The 14,950-nt window shown below is 37.2% G+C and overlaps 1 protein-coding gene across 1 annotated transcript in view; it reads right to left on the reverse strand.

The window, feature by feature from the left end:
• The window catches only part of LOC122533214 (protein groucho-like), a 37,235-nt gene that overhangs the window by 6,169 nt on the left and 16,116 nt on the right, over nucleotides 1-14,950 (reverse strand). The window contains exons 4-6 of the mRNA XM_043662707.1: nucleotides 14,805-14,830; nucleotides 6,105-6,248; nucleotides 3,512-4,056 (exon numbers count right to left, since the gene is read on the reverse strand). Coding sequence (XP_043518642.1) covers nucleotides 3,512-4,056; nucleotides 6,105-6,248; nucleotides 14,805-14,830 — 715 coding nt within the window. The remainder of the gene's footprint in view (nucleotides 1-3,511; nucleotides 4,057-6,104; nucleotides 6,249-14,804; nucleotides 14,831-14,950) is intronic.

Below are 14,950 nucleotides of genomic sequence, written 5' to 3' on the forward strand. Positions count from 1 at the left end.
TTTATTCTTTCTTCCCTTTTTTCTTTCGGAGAATTAAATTGATCGCGCGGACGTAACACAGGAGCGAAACGATCAGGTGTTCGTAACGACCGAGAGAAATTTAATTAATTAATAGTGTATATTAATAGCGGACAAAGTGGATCCGTTTATGTTTCGGGAATAATTTGGCCACGGCAAACATAATTTTTAACGTAGGAATATTTTAGAGGATTTAATAGAGTAATGGAGAAATTTAATTAATTAACACTGTCAAATTGTAGATATAGGCAAATTGAATCGATCCGCGCGCAAACAGCGCGGCTTTCTCTTCTCGCTCGAGGCTTTCAAAAGGTCGAAGAAAAAACCTCGCGATACTTTCATCGACGCCCCCGTTATGTTGCACTTATGATTACATTTATGAAATTCTGGGTAACAACGCTGGTAATGAGATTATTTTCCACGATAAAAATTCCTTCGAAAGAATTTCGTTGGACGAATCTGGCCTCGCCTCTCGTTTCGAGTTAAATTAACAATTGCTCCGAGGTTTCTCAAACTAACTGCAGAGTCGCATCGTCCGCTTACGATTGGGACTGATTCAATCGAACTTAATTTTGTGCATACGCGTTAAATGGAACGTCTCTCGTAATTAATAATCAGCTTTAAAATAAAACTGTACTTTTTCGTGACTCTCTTTCTCCAATATTTATATACATCTTCGTATATCGAATACATGTCTGCCTCCCGATTGACGGCGAGCCTGAGTTTCATAGACTTAAGACTAGGATTTAGATAGCGTCAATTTTCAAATGTTCACGTGGTGATCCGAGGTGAACCATCTTTGTAGACGTTAAACAAAACAGCATCGACTGGGGATGACAATAGAAGGTTTTTGATCGAGCCGTTAAGACCAGCATGAAAAAGTGGCGTCGTACCTTTAATCAACACTGTGAATTTACTAAACCAAATTCGTCATGCTAATAAGAAGTCTAACGTTTCAATTATTTTATGTATTTTGATTACAATTGTTATGACCACCTCGCTGATTTCGTTGTTAGAAAAGTGAAAACTTACGTCCGAGGAATATTGATCCTCTCGTTTTCAAAAGGTAAGTGTATCAACGCGTTTCATAAATTGGGCGTGCACACATTATTCTGCACACGAAAATTTCGCATTCAATCGATCTTTATCTTGAACATTAATCTCTGGCGGCACTGACATCTGCATTAAAATAAAAATATATCGATAACGCATCGTATTTTAACCGCTCGTCCGCTACAATAAACAACCGGATTGGTAAATTTTCATAGCAAACAGAAGATAACGAGCCCTGGCTGGCAAGCAAACCGAATATCAAACAAAACCGTTAACAAAAAACCGTATTATACATGGATATTCGATCTTTCATTTAGAAACGTAACGCGTCAATTTTACACGTTTCGTTCGCCAAGGAATGTGTGAAAAGGAAAAAAAATTTTTTAGTTTAAAAAAGAAAATATATATGTATACAAACGGGGAAACATAAATTGATATTGGAAATTGACAGCTGGAAACTTCCATGTTCGACGTGCGATTTCCAGCGGTTTATCGATGGAAATCATTATTATCATTACGACACGACAACAAGTAATTGTGTCAAATATTTTCTCTTAATATCCCCCAGATAGGTTTGATCGAATTATCTTATCGCGAAACACTCTGTCGAAATTTTAAAATCTATCTCGAAGGCAAACAGCCCCGCGGTGTCACTTGGCCTTCGTGTTACCTGCTCCAAGTTTCATTCCACATCTTCGCGACGTTTATGCAAAGATTTTAACTTGTTTTAATGGCGCGATGAGGTTGTTCATAAAATATTCAATATTTGTTGCGACTGGGCTGCGGATTTTTCAAACTCTGAAGACACAAAATTTAGATACAAATAGAAGCGAAAATAGAATATTCAGTAAATGAAATAATCCACTCTGGTTTGATGAAAATATATATTTGCATACAAAATCCACAGTCTATTCAAACGTAAATCTAATTACTTTTTCAACGTCTGCGCGCCGTATTATATCAGAAGTTATTTCAACGCTGCTAAATTTTATAATCGACTGACAGCCGCCATTTTGCAAATTATTATTACGTCTATCTCACTGTTGTAATATTGACATAGTTCAAATGCACGAAAATGATGAACAAAATCTAAGTCATTAACATCAGATGTCCATGCTGAAGGGTTTATACTCACAAAAATGCAAATACAAATTTACATAGGATTGCATTACAAATTTAAATAGAAATTTGCATTGAAATAAGAAGTAGTTTAATCGTTGCAATATTAATATAATTCAAATCCACGAAAATGATGAATTAAAGCTATGATAGCGACGTCAAATGTCTTTCGCGAATGATTGATATTGCACTCATAAAAATTTACGTAGAAGTAAGAACCCGTTTGATCATTGCAATATTAATATAATTCAAGTTCATGAAAATAATGAACAAAATCGTACCCAGACGTAGTCCCTGAAAAATTAAATTATCATAAAGATACAAGATTATGATAAAAATACAAGATTATCATAAAAATACAAATTTATATAGGAATAAAACCTGCGTAATTATTATTAATCGTAGATTAATATAACTCCTGACGGAAAAAGAAAAAAATCTAAATGATTATCAACGTTAGAAGATTTTCTCTGTAGAAAAACTAAATACACTGCTGGCAAAAATTAAGGGATATGTCAAATTGAATATGAAACGATAAAAAAGAGAAGCATTTAATTTTTTTTATTAAACAAGACCATCAAAGAAATAAACGACCAGTTGCTCTTCCGATGTTCTTGTTCAATAAAAACAAAAATCCAATGCTTCTTTTTTCTTATCGCTTCATAATCATTTTGAAATATCCCCTAATTTTTGCGAACAGTGTACTTAGTTCTTCTACAGGGTTGATAATCAGTCAGAGAAGCAAACGACCAGTTGCTCTTCTGATGTTCTTGTTTAATAAAAACAAAAATCCAATGCTTCTTTTTTCTTATCGCTTCATAATCATTTTGAAATATCCCCTAATTTTTGTGAGCAGTGTATTTAGTTCTTCTACAGAGAAAAGCTTCTAACATTAATAATCAGTCAGAACATCAGAGAAGCAAACGACCAGTTGCTCTTTTGATGTTCTTGTTCAATAAAAACAAAAATCCAATGCTTCTTTTTTCTTATCGCTTCATAATCATTTTGAAATATCCCCTAACTTTTGCGAGCAGTGTACTTAGTTCTTCTACAGAGAAAACAGCTTCTAACATTAATAATCAGTCAGAACATCAGAGAAGCAAACGACCAGTTGCTCTTCTGACGTTCTTCTTTAATAAAAACAAACATCCAATGCTTCTTCTTTCTTATCGCTTCATAATCATTTTGAAAATATCCCCTAATTTTCGAGTGTGCTATAACTCACGCAAAAGTATATACAAATTCACGCAAGAATCGGACGAATTCGAACGGATCGGATATTCCACGCATAAGTGCAAAGTGTGCATGTGTGTCCACTTACGGTTTGCCTCCGGGCACTCCGACCGATCCCATCGGTGCTCTCATGGCCACATGGGGATCGTAGAGCTGTTGCAGCGAAGGTGGTGCTCTAGGCGCCACGTAGCCGTTATATCCCATCATGTCGACGTGAGGATGCTGGCCGGGTGGTGCCAGATGGTGAGGCGGCGGCCCGGGAGCGTAGTGCGGCGGATATGCGCTCGGTACGCCGGGAGGCGGCGGTCCCTGAAGTAGCTTCGCCGAGCCGGATGGCTTCAAGCCGCCGCTGATCGCCGAGCCCGAGGTTGGTGTCAGAGGCTTTGAGATCGGTGTCGTTGGCTTTTCTCGTTCCTCCATCTTCTTGGCCGACGGTGTGCTCGCGTTGCTGCTGGTCCCGCTTCGAGGCGAGTGCGGTGGCACGTCTTTCTTCGTCTGCACGCCGGTGCCGATAGGTGCCACTTTGTCCAGGCCATTCTCTCGCGGCGACGTCGTCCCGTTCACAACCGGACTCGTCGGACCTTCGCTGGCGTCGTCCACCACCAGATCCTGATCGCTCTTCTCGCCGTCACTCTGGAGACACGGGGGTGATTGACAGATTATTTTCCGACTGGCCTCGGTTTGAGAAATCACTATGATTTTGAACGTGTACGTAGGAAATTGAGGATTCGCGTTCTCAATACACATCTTTAATTTTTTTTTTTTTTTGCTTTCTAAACATATTTACGTGTCTTTTAGTATAGTTCTTTACATCTTTAATATATTTTAATTTTTTTTTTTTTTCTTTCTAAACATATTTACGTGTCTTTTAGTATAGCTCTTTAGCACAAATGGACGATTTTTGGTATTGAACGTGTACGTAGGAAATTAAGAATTCGCGTTCTCAATACACATCTTTAATTTTTTTTTTTTTTCTTTCTTTCGAAACATATCTACGTGTTTTTTAGTATAGTTCTTTTTTTTTTTTCTTTCTAAACATATATACGTGTCTTTTAGTTCTTTAGCACAAATGGACGATTTTTGGTATTAAACGTGTACGTAGGAAATTCAGAATTCACGTTCTCAATACACATCTTTAATTTTTTTTTTTTTTTCTTTCTAAACATATTTACGTGTCTTTTAGTATAGTTCTTTAGCACTAATGGACGATTTTTGGTATTGAACATGTACGTAAGAAACTGAGGATTCGCGTTCTGAATACAGGTCTTTAATAAATTTTCTTTTAACATATTTATGTGTCGTTTAGTATAGTTCTTTGGTACATCAGAGATTTACTTGAATGTTTCTGTTATAAAAAGAAAACAGGATGTTCGTAGATGTTCATACAAAAGCGTGCTTCTTCATTTGTGTACAAATGTATCAGTATCAATATAAATGATCGTTCTATGCATCAAATAAAAAGATGAATTTATATATTGTTTTTATTGCAATATCATATATACAAACAGTATATTAATTCGTCAAATGATATTGTAATAAAAATTGATTTTAGAGACTGATAATCGACTAAATGAAAAGAAGAATTTATATAAATTTGACGAATTAATATACTGTTTGCATTGATTATACGATATTGTAATAAAAATTGACTTTTTAATAATTAAAAAGAAGTATATTTAAATAGATACATATTTAAATAGATACAGAAAAGTGAGTCTATTAAAGTGATCTTTTGCTACAACTCGCACATCTGGCGAAAAATTAAATGCGACACATGTTCTTTTTCGTTTTAGCAAGAAATTCGCCGAAAGTTTGTTATTCGTGCTGAAGAGTGTTTGAACTACGCACGATTTGTATTTGAGTCACACATTGGCGTGTTATCTTGTTGAAGTCTCAATCATGGTTCCTTATTAGCATTGGAATTATAACGATATCTGATGCCAATTTCATCAGTGTCGCTAATTAACTTGCAATCTTACGATTTGATAAACGATTTGAATCCAAATTAAATACTCGACCGATTGCCACGATAAGCGAAGGAACGACGTCCGCAACGAGAAAGATTTTTCGCGATTCGACTGCTTCGCCCTGTGTCAACAAAATGTCGGAAGCAGAAATTTGCATAAAAATAGACAAATACGAACACGTTGATGTTGCTTGCCAAAAAAAAAAAAAAATTGCAACACCTAAAAATTTGAAGTTGCATAGATTTTGATCTAGAGATCGAACACACTCGTATCTCAATGTATTAAAATTAAAATTAAAAAAAAAAACAAATGAAAAATTTATAAATTTATTTATTTCTTTTTCGAATTTAAAATCCGTTTAATGGAAAAAAATTGCGCGATCCCGTCTTCAAGATGCTGCGTTATCGCGAAAATCTGGTGATCCGTGATTGATCGAGACTTCGAAACGAAAGTTCTCCCAGCAGAAAAAGAAAATCAGTGTTTTCAACTGGTAACGGAGGTAATCCGCAGTTTCGATCCACGAATCGTTCCGATGTGTTCTTTGTCCTACGTATATTTTTCATTTCTCGACCCGGTTTCTCCCAGCTCCATTTCCCTTGGAATCACAATGTTCCAAAGAAACGCGAGCGAAACTGGGTCGAGCCAAACAAAAAAAAAAAAAAAAGAGGTGAGAATGCTCGAATGCAAGAACAATAACGCAGTGTAAAGACTTACGTGACCAATGTCCTTGTCCTGCTCCTTCTTCATCTTTTTGATGTGCATGGGATGGTCATGGTGATTCTGAGAATGATGGGAATGGTGCGTCTCCTGCGGTGTACGTGGACGACTGTATTTATCACCGGGCGATATCGAGCTTCTCTGTAACGTGACGAAAATTACGGCTCTCGCGGCGCGCACTCACTCGCTCGTTTCGAATAACGCACCATAAAATGGCACGCGAGATTGTTATCGATGGTCGCGTTTCGATCGTATCTTTGGGACAAGGGGAAGGGAAAAGGTAGAGAGGGGGGGGGGGAGAGGGAGAGAGAGAGAGAGAAAAGAACAACGAAAGAAAAGGAAATACGTTTCTCAAATGACATTTCAATTGTAGAAAATTTTTACCGTAGGCATTATATACAGAGTATGAAGGCTGTTGAAAAATATGTGACCACAGCTATTCCATTTTAATTTAAATCATCCACCGACGAAATTGTTTTTACAAAAATTTTCATGATCGTATAAAACGCAGCACAACGTATTTAGAAATTGTTGCAATCGTACGATCAAAATTAAATGTTAGCCAGGGAATTTTTAGCAGCCGCCGCGTTATGCACAACTTTCTGAAATCTCGTTTTATTAACAAAATTTGAAACTAATTTGAAAGTGTATATATGTATACATATATATAAAAGTTACACGCATACTACATAAATGTAGTAAATTAGTGTAAACACCAACAGTCGTCTTAAAAATATTATGAACGTACAAAATGGTCACGAACATTACGAACTTCATGACCTTTTCAAAATATAATAATTTCGTGTATAATACAAACAGTAACTTTTACGTACATTTTTGAGTCCACTGTACTTCACTACAGTGCTCGCGAAAGTGCTTCACTATCTTTTCTAAATAACATATGTAATAATATATTTATAATATATACATATATATATTTATATATTTATATTATAAATATAATATATAAATATATATTATATTATATAAATATTAATATGATATAATATCTATTTATATATTTACAATATAAATTATAATAATTATTTATAATTATTTTATATTTTATATATAATATATTTATATATTTATATTAGAAATATAATATAAATATATAAATATTATATTATATAATATAAATATATAAATATATATTATATTATATAAATATAATATTTATATAATATATTTATATTTATATTTTTATAATATAAATTATATTATATATATAATATAAATTACAATAATTATTTATAATTATTTTATATTTATAATATATTTATAAAAAAAAAATACTTTCATAACTATTCACATACTCTCATTATATACGAGTACTTCGATTCAATATCTCGAGCCACCACCGCGTGGTAAGATCAATTTGCTAATAGGGACGAGACGATAAGAACGAACGAAGTTGATACGGTTTTCTATCCGTGCAGAGGCGCACGTTTACACAGCCGTTAATCTCTGGTTAAATAACAGACAACCGGCATAGACTGAAACAACGGATTACCCACGTGTTTCCTGCGGTTCGATCAACGTGACAAAACCGTAATTACCCGCGTCGACGGTTATTATCAATTGTCACGCGACCGTTCGCGATAATCGATTTCGACTTTCCATCCGTGACAGCCGAACGACGAGCCACGATACGTAGATTTTGAGTGGGGTTTACGTTACGGTGAATAAAATCACTATATCCGCGAGACGGAATTGCGTTCGAGAGATTTTCCGTGATTTTGATATGGGCAATATAATTTAATCATCGCCCCGATGATATTCCAACGCGATCTATCTATATATTTCCTGTTTCCTTTCTTTTCCTCTCCTTTCTGTCTTGTCCTCGTTTCACACAAATATTCGACATTCGTTCGTCTTAAAATTCGTCGAACTTGAAATTCTTTTGAGCTGTCAAGTCACAAGAAAACTTTGATTGTTCGTTGAAAATCCTCCGTCACGTTTTTTTTATACGAATCTTTGATATTCGTTTCTCGAGATTGGAGTTTTAATCGCTAACTTCGAGAGTCTTCAATTTTTGACGTCATAAATGTGGAACAGGTATATATACTTATTCTAACCCCCGATTTTATTCCTCGCTATTAATCGCTGTTATTTGTTAATCTTTCGTATTATTCTAAGTTATATTCTGTACCCTCGTATCGTTCGTTTTTGTAATATTACGATACAATTTGATCATCAATAACCACAAGAAATGTCTTCGATTTTGACGTCATAAAAATAGAGTAGATGTATATTTTAATAATTTTAACTTTATTCTTCGCTATTAATTATTGATCGCTGTTAATTTTCGGTATCATTTTAAATTATATTCTGTACCTTCATATCGTTCGTTTCTCGAATATTATGATACAATTTAATCTTCAATAACATCAAGAAATGTCTTCGATTTTGAAGTCATAAAAATGGTGTATACTTTGATTTCAACCATCGATTTTATTCCTCGCTGTTAATTGTCAATCGCCGTATCACTTCAAGTTATATTCTGTGCCTTTATATCGTTCGTTCTTGTAACATTTGTTTTCCAATCATTTCCATAAGAAATGTCTTCAGTTTCGCCATCTCCAATTTAACTCTCGGTTTTATTCTTCATTGCTTCAATCTTCCGTGTCAATTACATTCCGTACATCGCCTGTTTTTGTAATGTTGCAACACAATTTGTTCACCGACAGCCGCGAAAAATTAAATTTCTACTCTGACAGATTTCTGCTGTCTGAGTAGATTAAAAATGAAAAAAAAAAATTACAGCGAGCCTTACGAAATTCAAAGAACTTGCGAATTGTCCTCGAAAAAAAATCCTTTGCGCTGACAACTGGTTGCGCGGACCATAACGAGCGACCGAACCGTATACAATAATTCGTCGCTTTCTTCTTCTTCTTCTGAACTCGTCGGTGTGACATCACTAAATAGAAATTATTAAGAAGTAATAAACTTATAATTTGTTACATTTAAATATACTTAAAACTGAGAAAATGTTGCAATTTTAGGTTGCAAAAAATTCTCGACTGCGCAAGAGGTAAATTCTCCGCGATCAAAACAAAAACTGCGACAGCAGTTTCACAGTTTCCAGCTCGGAGTACATCCGCGTGTATGTATCACGGTGAGCAGACAATGGAGAACACCCGAGACGACGAGTCGAAAAGGGTCAAACCTTCGCATCGAATTCCCGCTAACAATCATAGCTCGTCTCGGACGCGTCCGAGGGCCACCGGAGGTCCCGAGTCTAATTCACCCTAAGCCAATTTTCTCGCGCGTATAACCTTCGGAACTCATTCCCACGGAAATTCCGTGTCCCTTGTCGGCACGCGACGTGTCCAGATTATATCCCGCATGGCCAGATCCAGTTTGTAACGAAGCTTAATAGAATTCCAGGCTGGCCATGGAGAGGCCACACTAAAATCCAAGGAAAGGAAGGGGGGGAAAAAGGGAGGGCGCGCGCGCGGCTCCCAGCAGAAAGAGAATTAAAGGAAGCTCGCGATATACGAGCAGAAGGAAGGCAGGAGAGGAAGAGAAGAAGAGAAAAAAAAGAGGAACGAAAGAGGAGAGAGAGAGAGAGAGAGAGAGAGAAAAAAAAGAAATATGGAAGAGGATGCTTTGGGAAGAGGTTGATAATGATTATAGAGTCGGCATGGGCTGGAAGAGGGAACAGGACGAGGCGATGCACGCGGCAAGGACGAAAGAACGAGAGAAAACTGCCCGAGGATGGGTGTGGGATAAGGAGAGAGGAAAATAGAATGGCGAGAGGCAGAATGAGAGGGCGTCGATGGGCGTTTCGCGGTCCCGCGATGATTACAGGCTCGGCAAACCTATAATACACGCTGCTATCTCTCCCTTTTCCCTCTTCCTTTCTTTATGGGTGCTCCGCTCTTTCCATTATTTTTCTCCTTCCATTTTTTTTTCTTTTTTTTTCTTTTTTTCTTTCTTTTCTTTCTCCCTTCTCCTTCCATTCCTTTTTCTTTCCGGCTGCTCCTTTCTTCCGACGCGCCCTCCGTGGTTCCCTCTCTCTATTCATCTCGAATCTCTCCCGTCTCTCTGCGCTCGGGCACGTTCGTTCGTCGAGCCTGGTTCGGGACTGTGTTCTCGCTGAGAAGAAGGTCGTTACTTGCATTTTCTACGGGCGAAGAACCGTAGACTCCTCTTCCATCCCTACGGCTACGACTTTGAGAAGAAAAGTTTCTGCTACGAAGAGAGGGAGGAAGAGAAAGAGAGAGAGAGAGCATGGAGGCCGAGCCTCGGCACGCGGGACTTTATCCCCTAAGCTCGATACAATCGAGAACTCTAGTATTCGTCTGTAATTACTTTCGTAACTTTAATGCTATCCGTTCTTCGCCGGTTATATATCTCGCCCACCCCTTGTTCCCGCCAGCCGATTCGTTCCGTTTCTCGCTCGATTTACACCGACCGAAACCTTTGTTTCAAACCTTCGCCGAACGAATCGCCGGTAAAGTGTTTCGCAAGGCAAACACGTAATAATGGCCAACCAGTTTTGTTTATTACAACTTCAGATTAGCCTGTAACGTATCCTGACGTATAATGACGAATAATTTATAATTCTAAATTATATTTAAATTTATCATTATCGTTAATATTTTACAGTAATTATTATTATTATTATTTTAATTAAATTTTCACAGTTGGAAAGAGCAGAGTGTATTACGAGTAATTGAAACGTGTAGCCGGTTTTGCGACGCGTAATTAGTTTGCATTTTTATTGTAACTCTGTGTTGTCGGCTAACACTGGAATAACCAGCGCCTAATGTATGATAATGTATGGTGATGTATGATAATGGCACAACTCCTAATGTTTGTACGAATCCCGATTTTCCTCGAGCTAAATTTCAGTCGATAAATGAACTCTGGTGAATTGAAAATCCACTTTCTTGTTTCTTGCGCGAACGAAAAATTATTAGCTGAGCAGAGAATCGATGAATTCCCAGAGTTGTATAAACTTTCTGTCTCCGGGCAAGTTCGCATAAACGGAGCTTGCGCTGTAATTTGAAACGACCAGAGCGCGATAGTTGTTTGAAAAGTATAATGTCGTGATGATTAATTTTACCAACGTATCCATGTATTCTTGGTAACTTCGAGAGAGAAAAGAAAATTGAAGTGCGTTAACAAACACGCACAGAGAGAGTTTTTTCATCGTCTCGGATCGCGACGATTCTCGCGAAAATGATGATGCGACTTTACTCGTGCGTGCATATTGCGAGTAGAAGCGCCGAATAAACGTATGCAGATTGAAACGTGTTAAAGTACAAGATAAAATGTATTTGGATGCACATATTTGTCAATTCTATTCAGAGTCATCGATGAGAATTCTTGTCTCGTGCCAAAGTGTTGGATCGACGTTTACGTATGCAATTCGACGCACAGTTTTTCACAGCCGAGAACGTCTACTTCTAGAAACGTCTAGTGTTAACACTAGAGATCCTCGTGCAGTTCTTAAATTTATTTATCTCTTTGCGAGATTGTTCTTGCAAACAATGAACCAATCACGTTGCTGCCTGACCTTGAGATGAAAAAATGAGATGGACAAGTTAAAATTGACGCAGTGGTCAACCTCTTGCGCTGGAATGACGTGCCACGCACGTCGAGAATTTTTTTGTACCAAAATTGCAACAATTTCCTCAGTTTTAAGTATATTTATATAAATGTTTTTATATTTATATTATATTTATATATAAATATTATATATAAATAATATTATATTTATATAATATATTTATATTTATATATTTATAATATATTTATATTTATATTATACTATATTATTATTTATATATTTATAATATATTTGTATTTATATTATACTATATTTATATATTTATATTATACTATATTTCTCTATTTATATTATATTTATAAGTGTAATTTATATTTATATATAAATGTAACCCAGGCAAAACAAACGATAAGTTTATTACTTTTTAATAATTTTCTGTCCAATGTGATATCATACCGACGAGTTCAAAAGAAAAAGAAAGCGACACGGTTCGGTCTCTCGTTACGGTCCGCGAACCAGTTGCCAGCGCAAAGGGGGATTAAACAAATCTTGAAACTGAAACATATAACGAGAAAGGAAGGAAGGAAGGAAGGAAGGCGAAATGGTTTTGGAAACTTTCGATTTCGAAAAATGTCTACTCTAAAACTGTTCGTCCAGCAGTTAAAAATCTTGAAATTGAATTGAAATGAGAGAGAGAGAGAGAGAGAAATGACTATGAAAAATACTGACCAGGGCACAAGACCAATCATTGAATGGAATTCAATGGAAAACAAACCGCGCGGGAAAGCGAAAAGAGAGAAGAAATTCCCGGAAGTGATTCGAGGATGTTTGAGCCTGGAAAAACCAACGAACCGAAACGCGGCAACCAGAAATAGAGAGAGAGAGAGAGAGAGGGAGAGAGAGAGAAGTCGAAAGGCAAAAGGCGCCACGTTCTTTTCTTAGTAGCCGCTCGGCCACGTATTTTTTTTTTTTTTTTTTTTTTTTTTTCTCACGCCAGGCCTCTTTCCCGCTTGCCACTTTATACCACTCGCGCGTTCGTCGAAAACATAATTGCGCGTACAGTGGATGCTCGTGAGCGAAGTACATCGAAGCACTCGTTGTACCCTTCACGCGCACGGAAAGTTACACGCGTGTAATGTGGCTGTAATACAGAGGGTGGAAGGGTAGGAGGTCACGTCGCGAGTGCTCGAGTGTGTCGAGTAGGTTGTACGCGCGTATACACGCCGCGTGTTCACGCTGCCGTATCCCCGAGAGATTAGAAATACGTAGTTGTCTCGAGTGCCTCGTTTACGTTACGCAGAGGAAACAGGTTGGAGTTATTAGAGTGGAGTTCCATCGATTGGAAACGAAAGCTTTGTCGTTTAACGTCTGCACGTTGTGATTCGATTGTGGAAAGATTGAGCGTGTTATATGAGAAAGCGCATTAACTGTGAGAAAGATGTCGATTGTACAGGGGACAGTCTTCCTAAATTATGTTGATTAACACTGGAACTGATCGAAATGACTGCAATTTGCAATTTTTGTTAAATATATTATATATTTAAATGATTTTTTTGTAAAATAAATAAAAGTTTGTATAATCTATTGTATCTTACTCAAGTTTCTCTACTTTTTTTTCACTTTAACATCACTGATGAAAATTTTATACGTTAGTCGGTTGGTAGTTCTAGAGTTAAATCGTGCAACAACAAATCGTCCACGAAAGATAAGCGAAAAACTCATTGTTTGAGAAAATAAAAAAAAAAAATGCGACAGAAAGAGCTAATTTGAACGTTCGAGAAGCAAAGAAACTCTAACGAGAATAACAAGATTCTTCGTCGAAATGTTATTATTTTTTATATCTCAAAAAGACCTTTAAATTGTTTTTCTATCTATGATTTATCGTTTCCAGAGAAGCAGATAAATTTAAACCAACGACCTACTGATAACCAATTATCGATTAAAATCGGAGGGATTTGTTGCTACGATGATATATATTTCAAAAGGTGGCATTAAATTATTACGAAACGATGCGATAACTCTTACAGCCAGATCCTCTATCGAAAAGAGCGGCGTCGATTTATCGCGCGTAACTTCGATGGAGAGAAACGAGAAAGGAACTTCTTTCCAAGCGCGTTGCGTTGCGCGGATCGGTGCACGGCGCCATAAATTCAGTAACAGAGACGCGGATGTCGAAGCAATTTTAATCGTTGAAAATACAGAGACAATTTTTGCCGTTCGTTCTCGACTCGTTTCAATTGGATTTATTTATCTACGTCATTAAATCCTTTGCGAAATTTCAACACGGTGAAACAGCAGCGAGAACGGATAAACGGTAAAAAATGCCCATCCGTTCGCATATTTATTTATTTATGCGCTAGATCGATACGTAGAAGTCGAACGGATAATCCGATTGTTAACTCGACATTTCGATAAATGATTTGTCTGCGTTTCCAGCGGCGAAATATTTACCGGCGCGAAAATATGGGTCCGTAAATCTCCGCGCGTATTATTGTTTCATCGGCGATAAAACAGCGGCGCTGACATAATTTCATTTGCGTAGTAAACCTTAATTACGACACGTGAAAAATAAAGCGCGCGTGTCTCCACCGTTCTTCCCTCGCTCTGTTTCTCGCCTTTCGACGAACAACGAACACTTCTGTCTCTCATCTTTCTCTCTCTCACTCTCTCACTCTCTCTCTCTCTCTCTCTCTGCGTTTCTGACGCGCGAAAATTCTAACAAAGAGCGCGCCACGTCGCCGCCACTTCAACGTCCATTAATAATTTAATTCGAAATGACGACGTTATCGTTGCGCGTGATTTCGGCGTCGGTACGTTGCGCGTCCCGTTAAAATTACTCGTTAAAACCGGCGAAAGAAAAAATTAAATACACCGAATACACCGGGCAAAAGGTGGAGAACCCCCCCCTCGAAAAAGCGAAATCCCATTAACGACGGGATTTCTGATAAAGAAAATTCCCCCGCTCGCCATTCGAGTATTGTACGACGCGGCTCGTAAATAACGCGATAATTTCGACAAACATTCCGCGATACTTGAAAATAAATGCAACGGAGAGAGAGGGAGAGGGAGAAAAGTTGGGACAAGTGCAAGAGAGAGAAAAAAAGCGAGAAAAATTCTATATATATATATAAATGTATGTATGTAGAAAAAAATAGAGCGAAATATATTCTACTCACGTGTCTCTCCTCGGTAGAGCTGAGACCTGTAACGAAACAAATGCAAACAGTCGTCAGTCAAAAGCCGTGCGGAACGTTTCCAACTGGGGGGGAGGGGGAGGGGGAGTAAAAAAAAAAAAAATCATTTTCATGCATAACGTCGGGAA

The sequence above is a fragment of the Frieseomelitta varia genome, unplaced genomic scaffold (assembly GCF_011392965.1).
Source record: "Frieseomelitta varia isolate USP_RPSP 00005682 unplaced genomic scaffold, Fvar_1.2 scaffold_506, whole genome shotgun sequence".
NCBI classification, from domain to species: domain Eukaryota; kingdom Metazoa; phylum Arthropoda; class Insecta; order Hymenoptera; family Apidae; genus Frieseomelitta; species Frieseomelitta varia.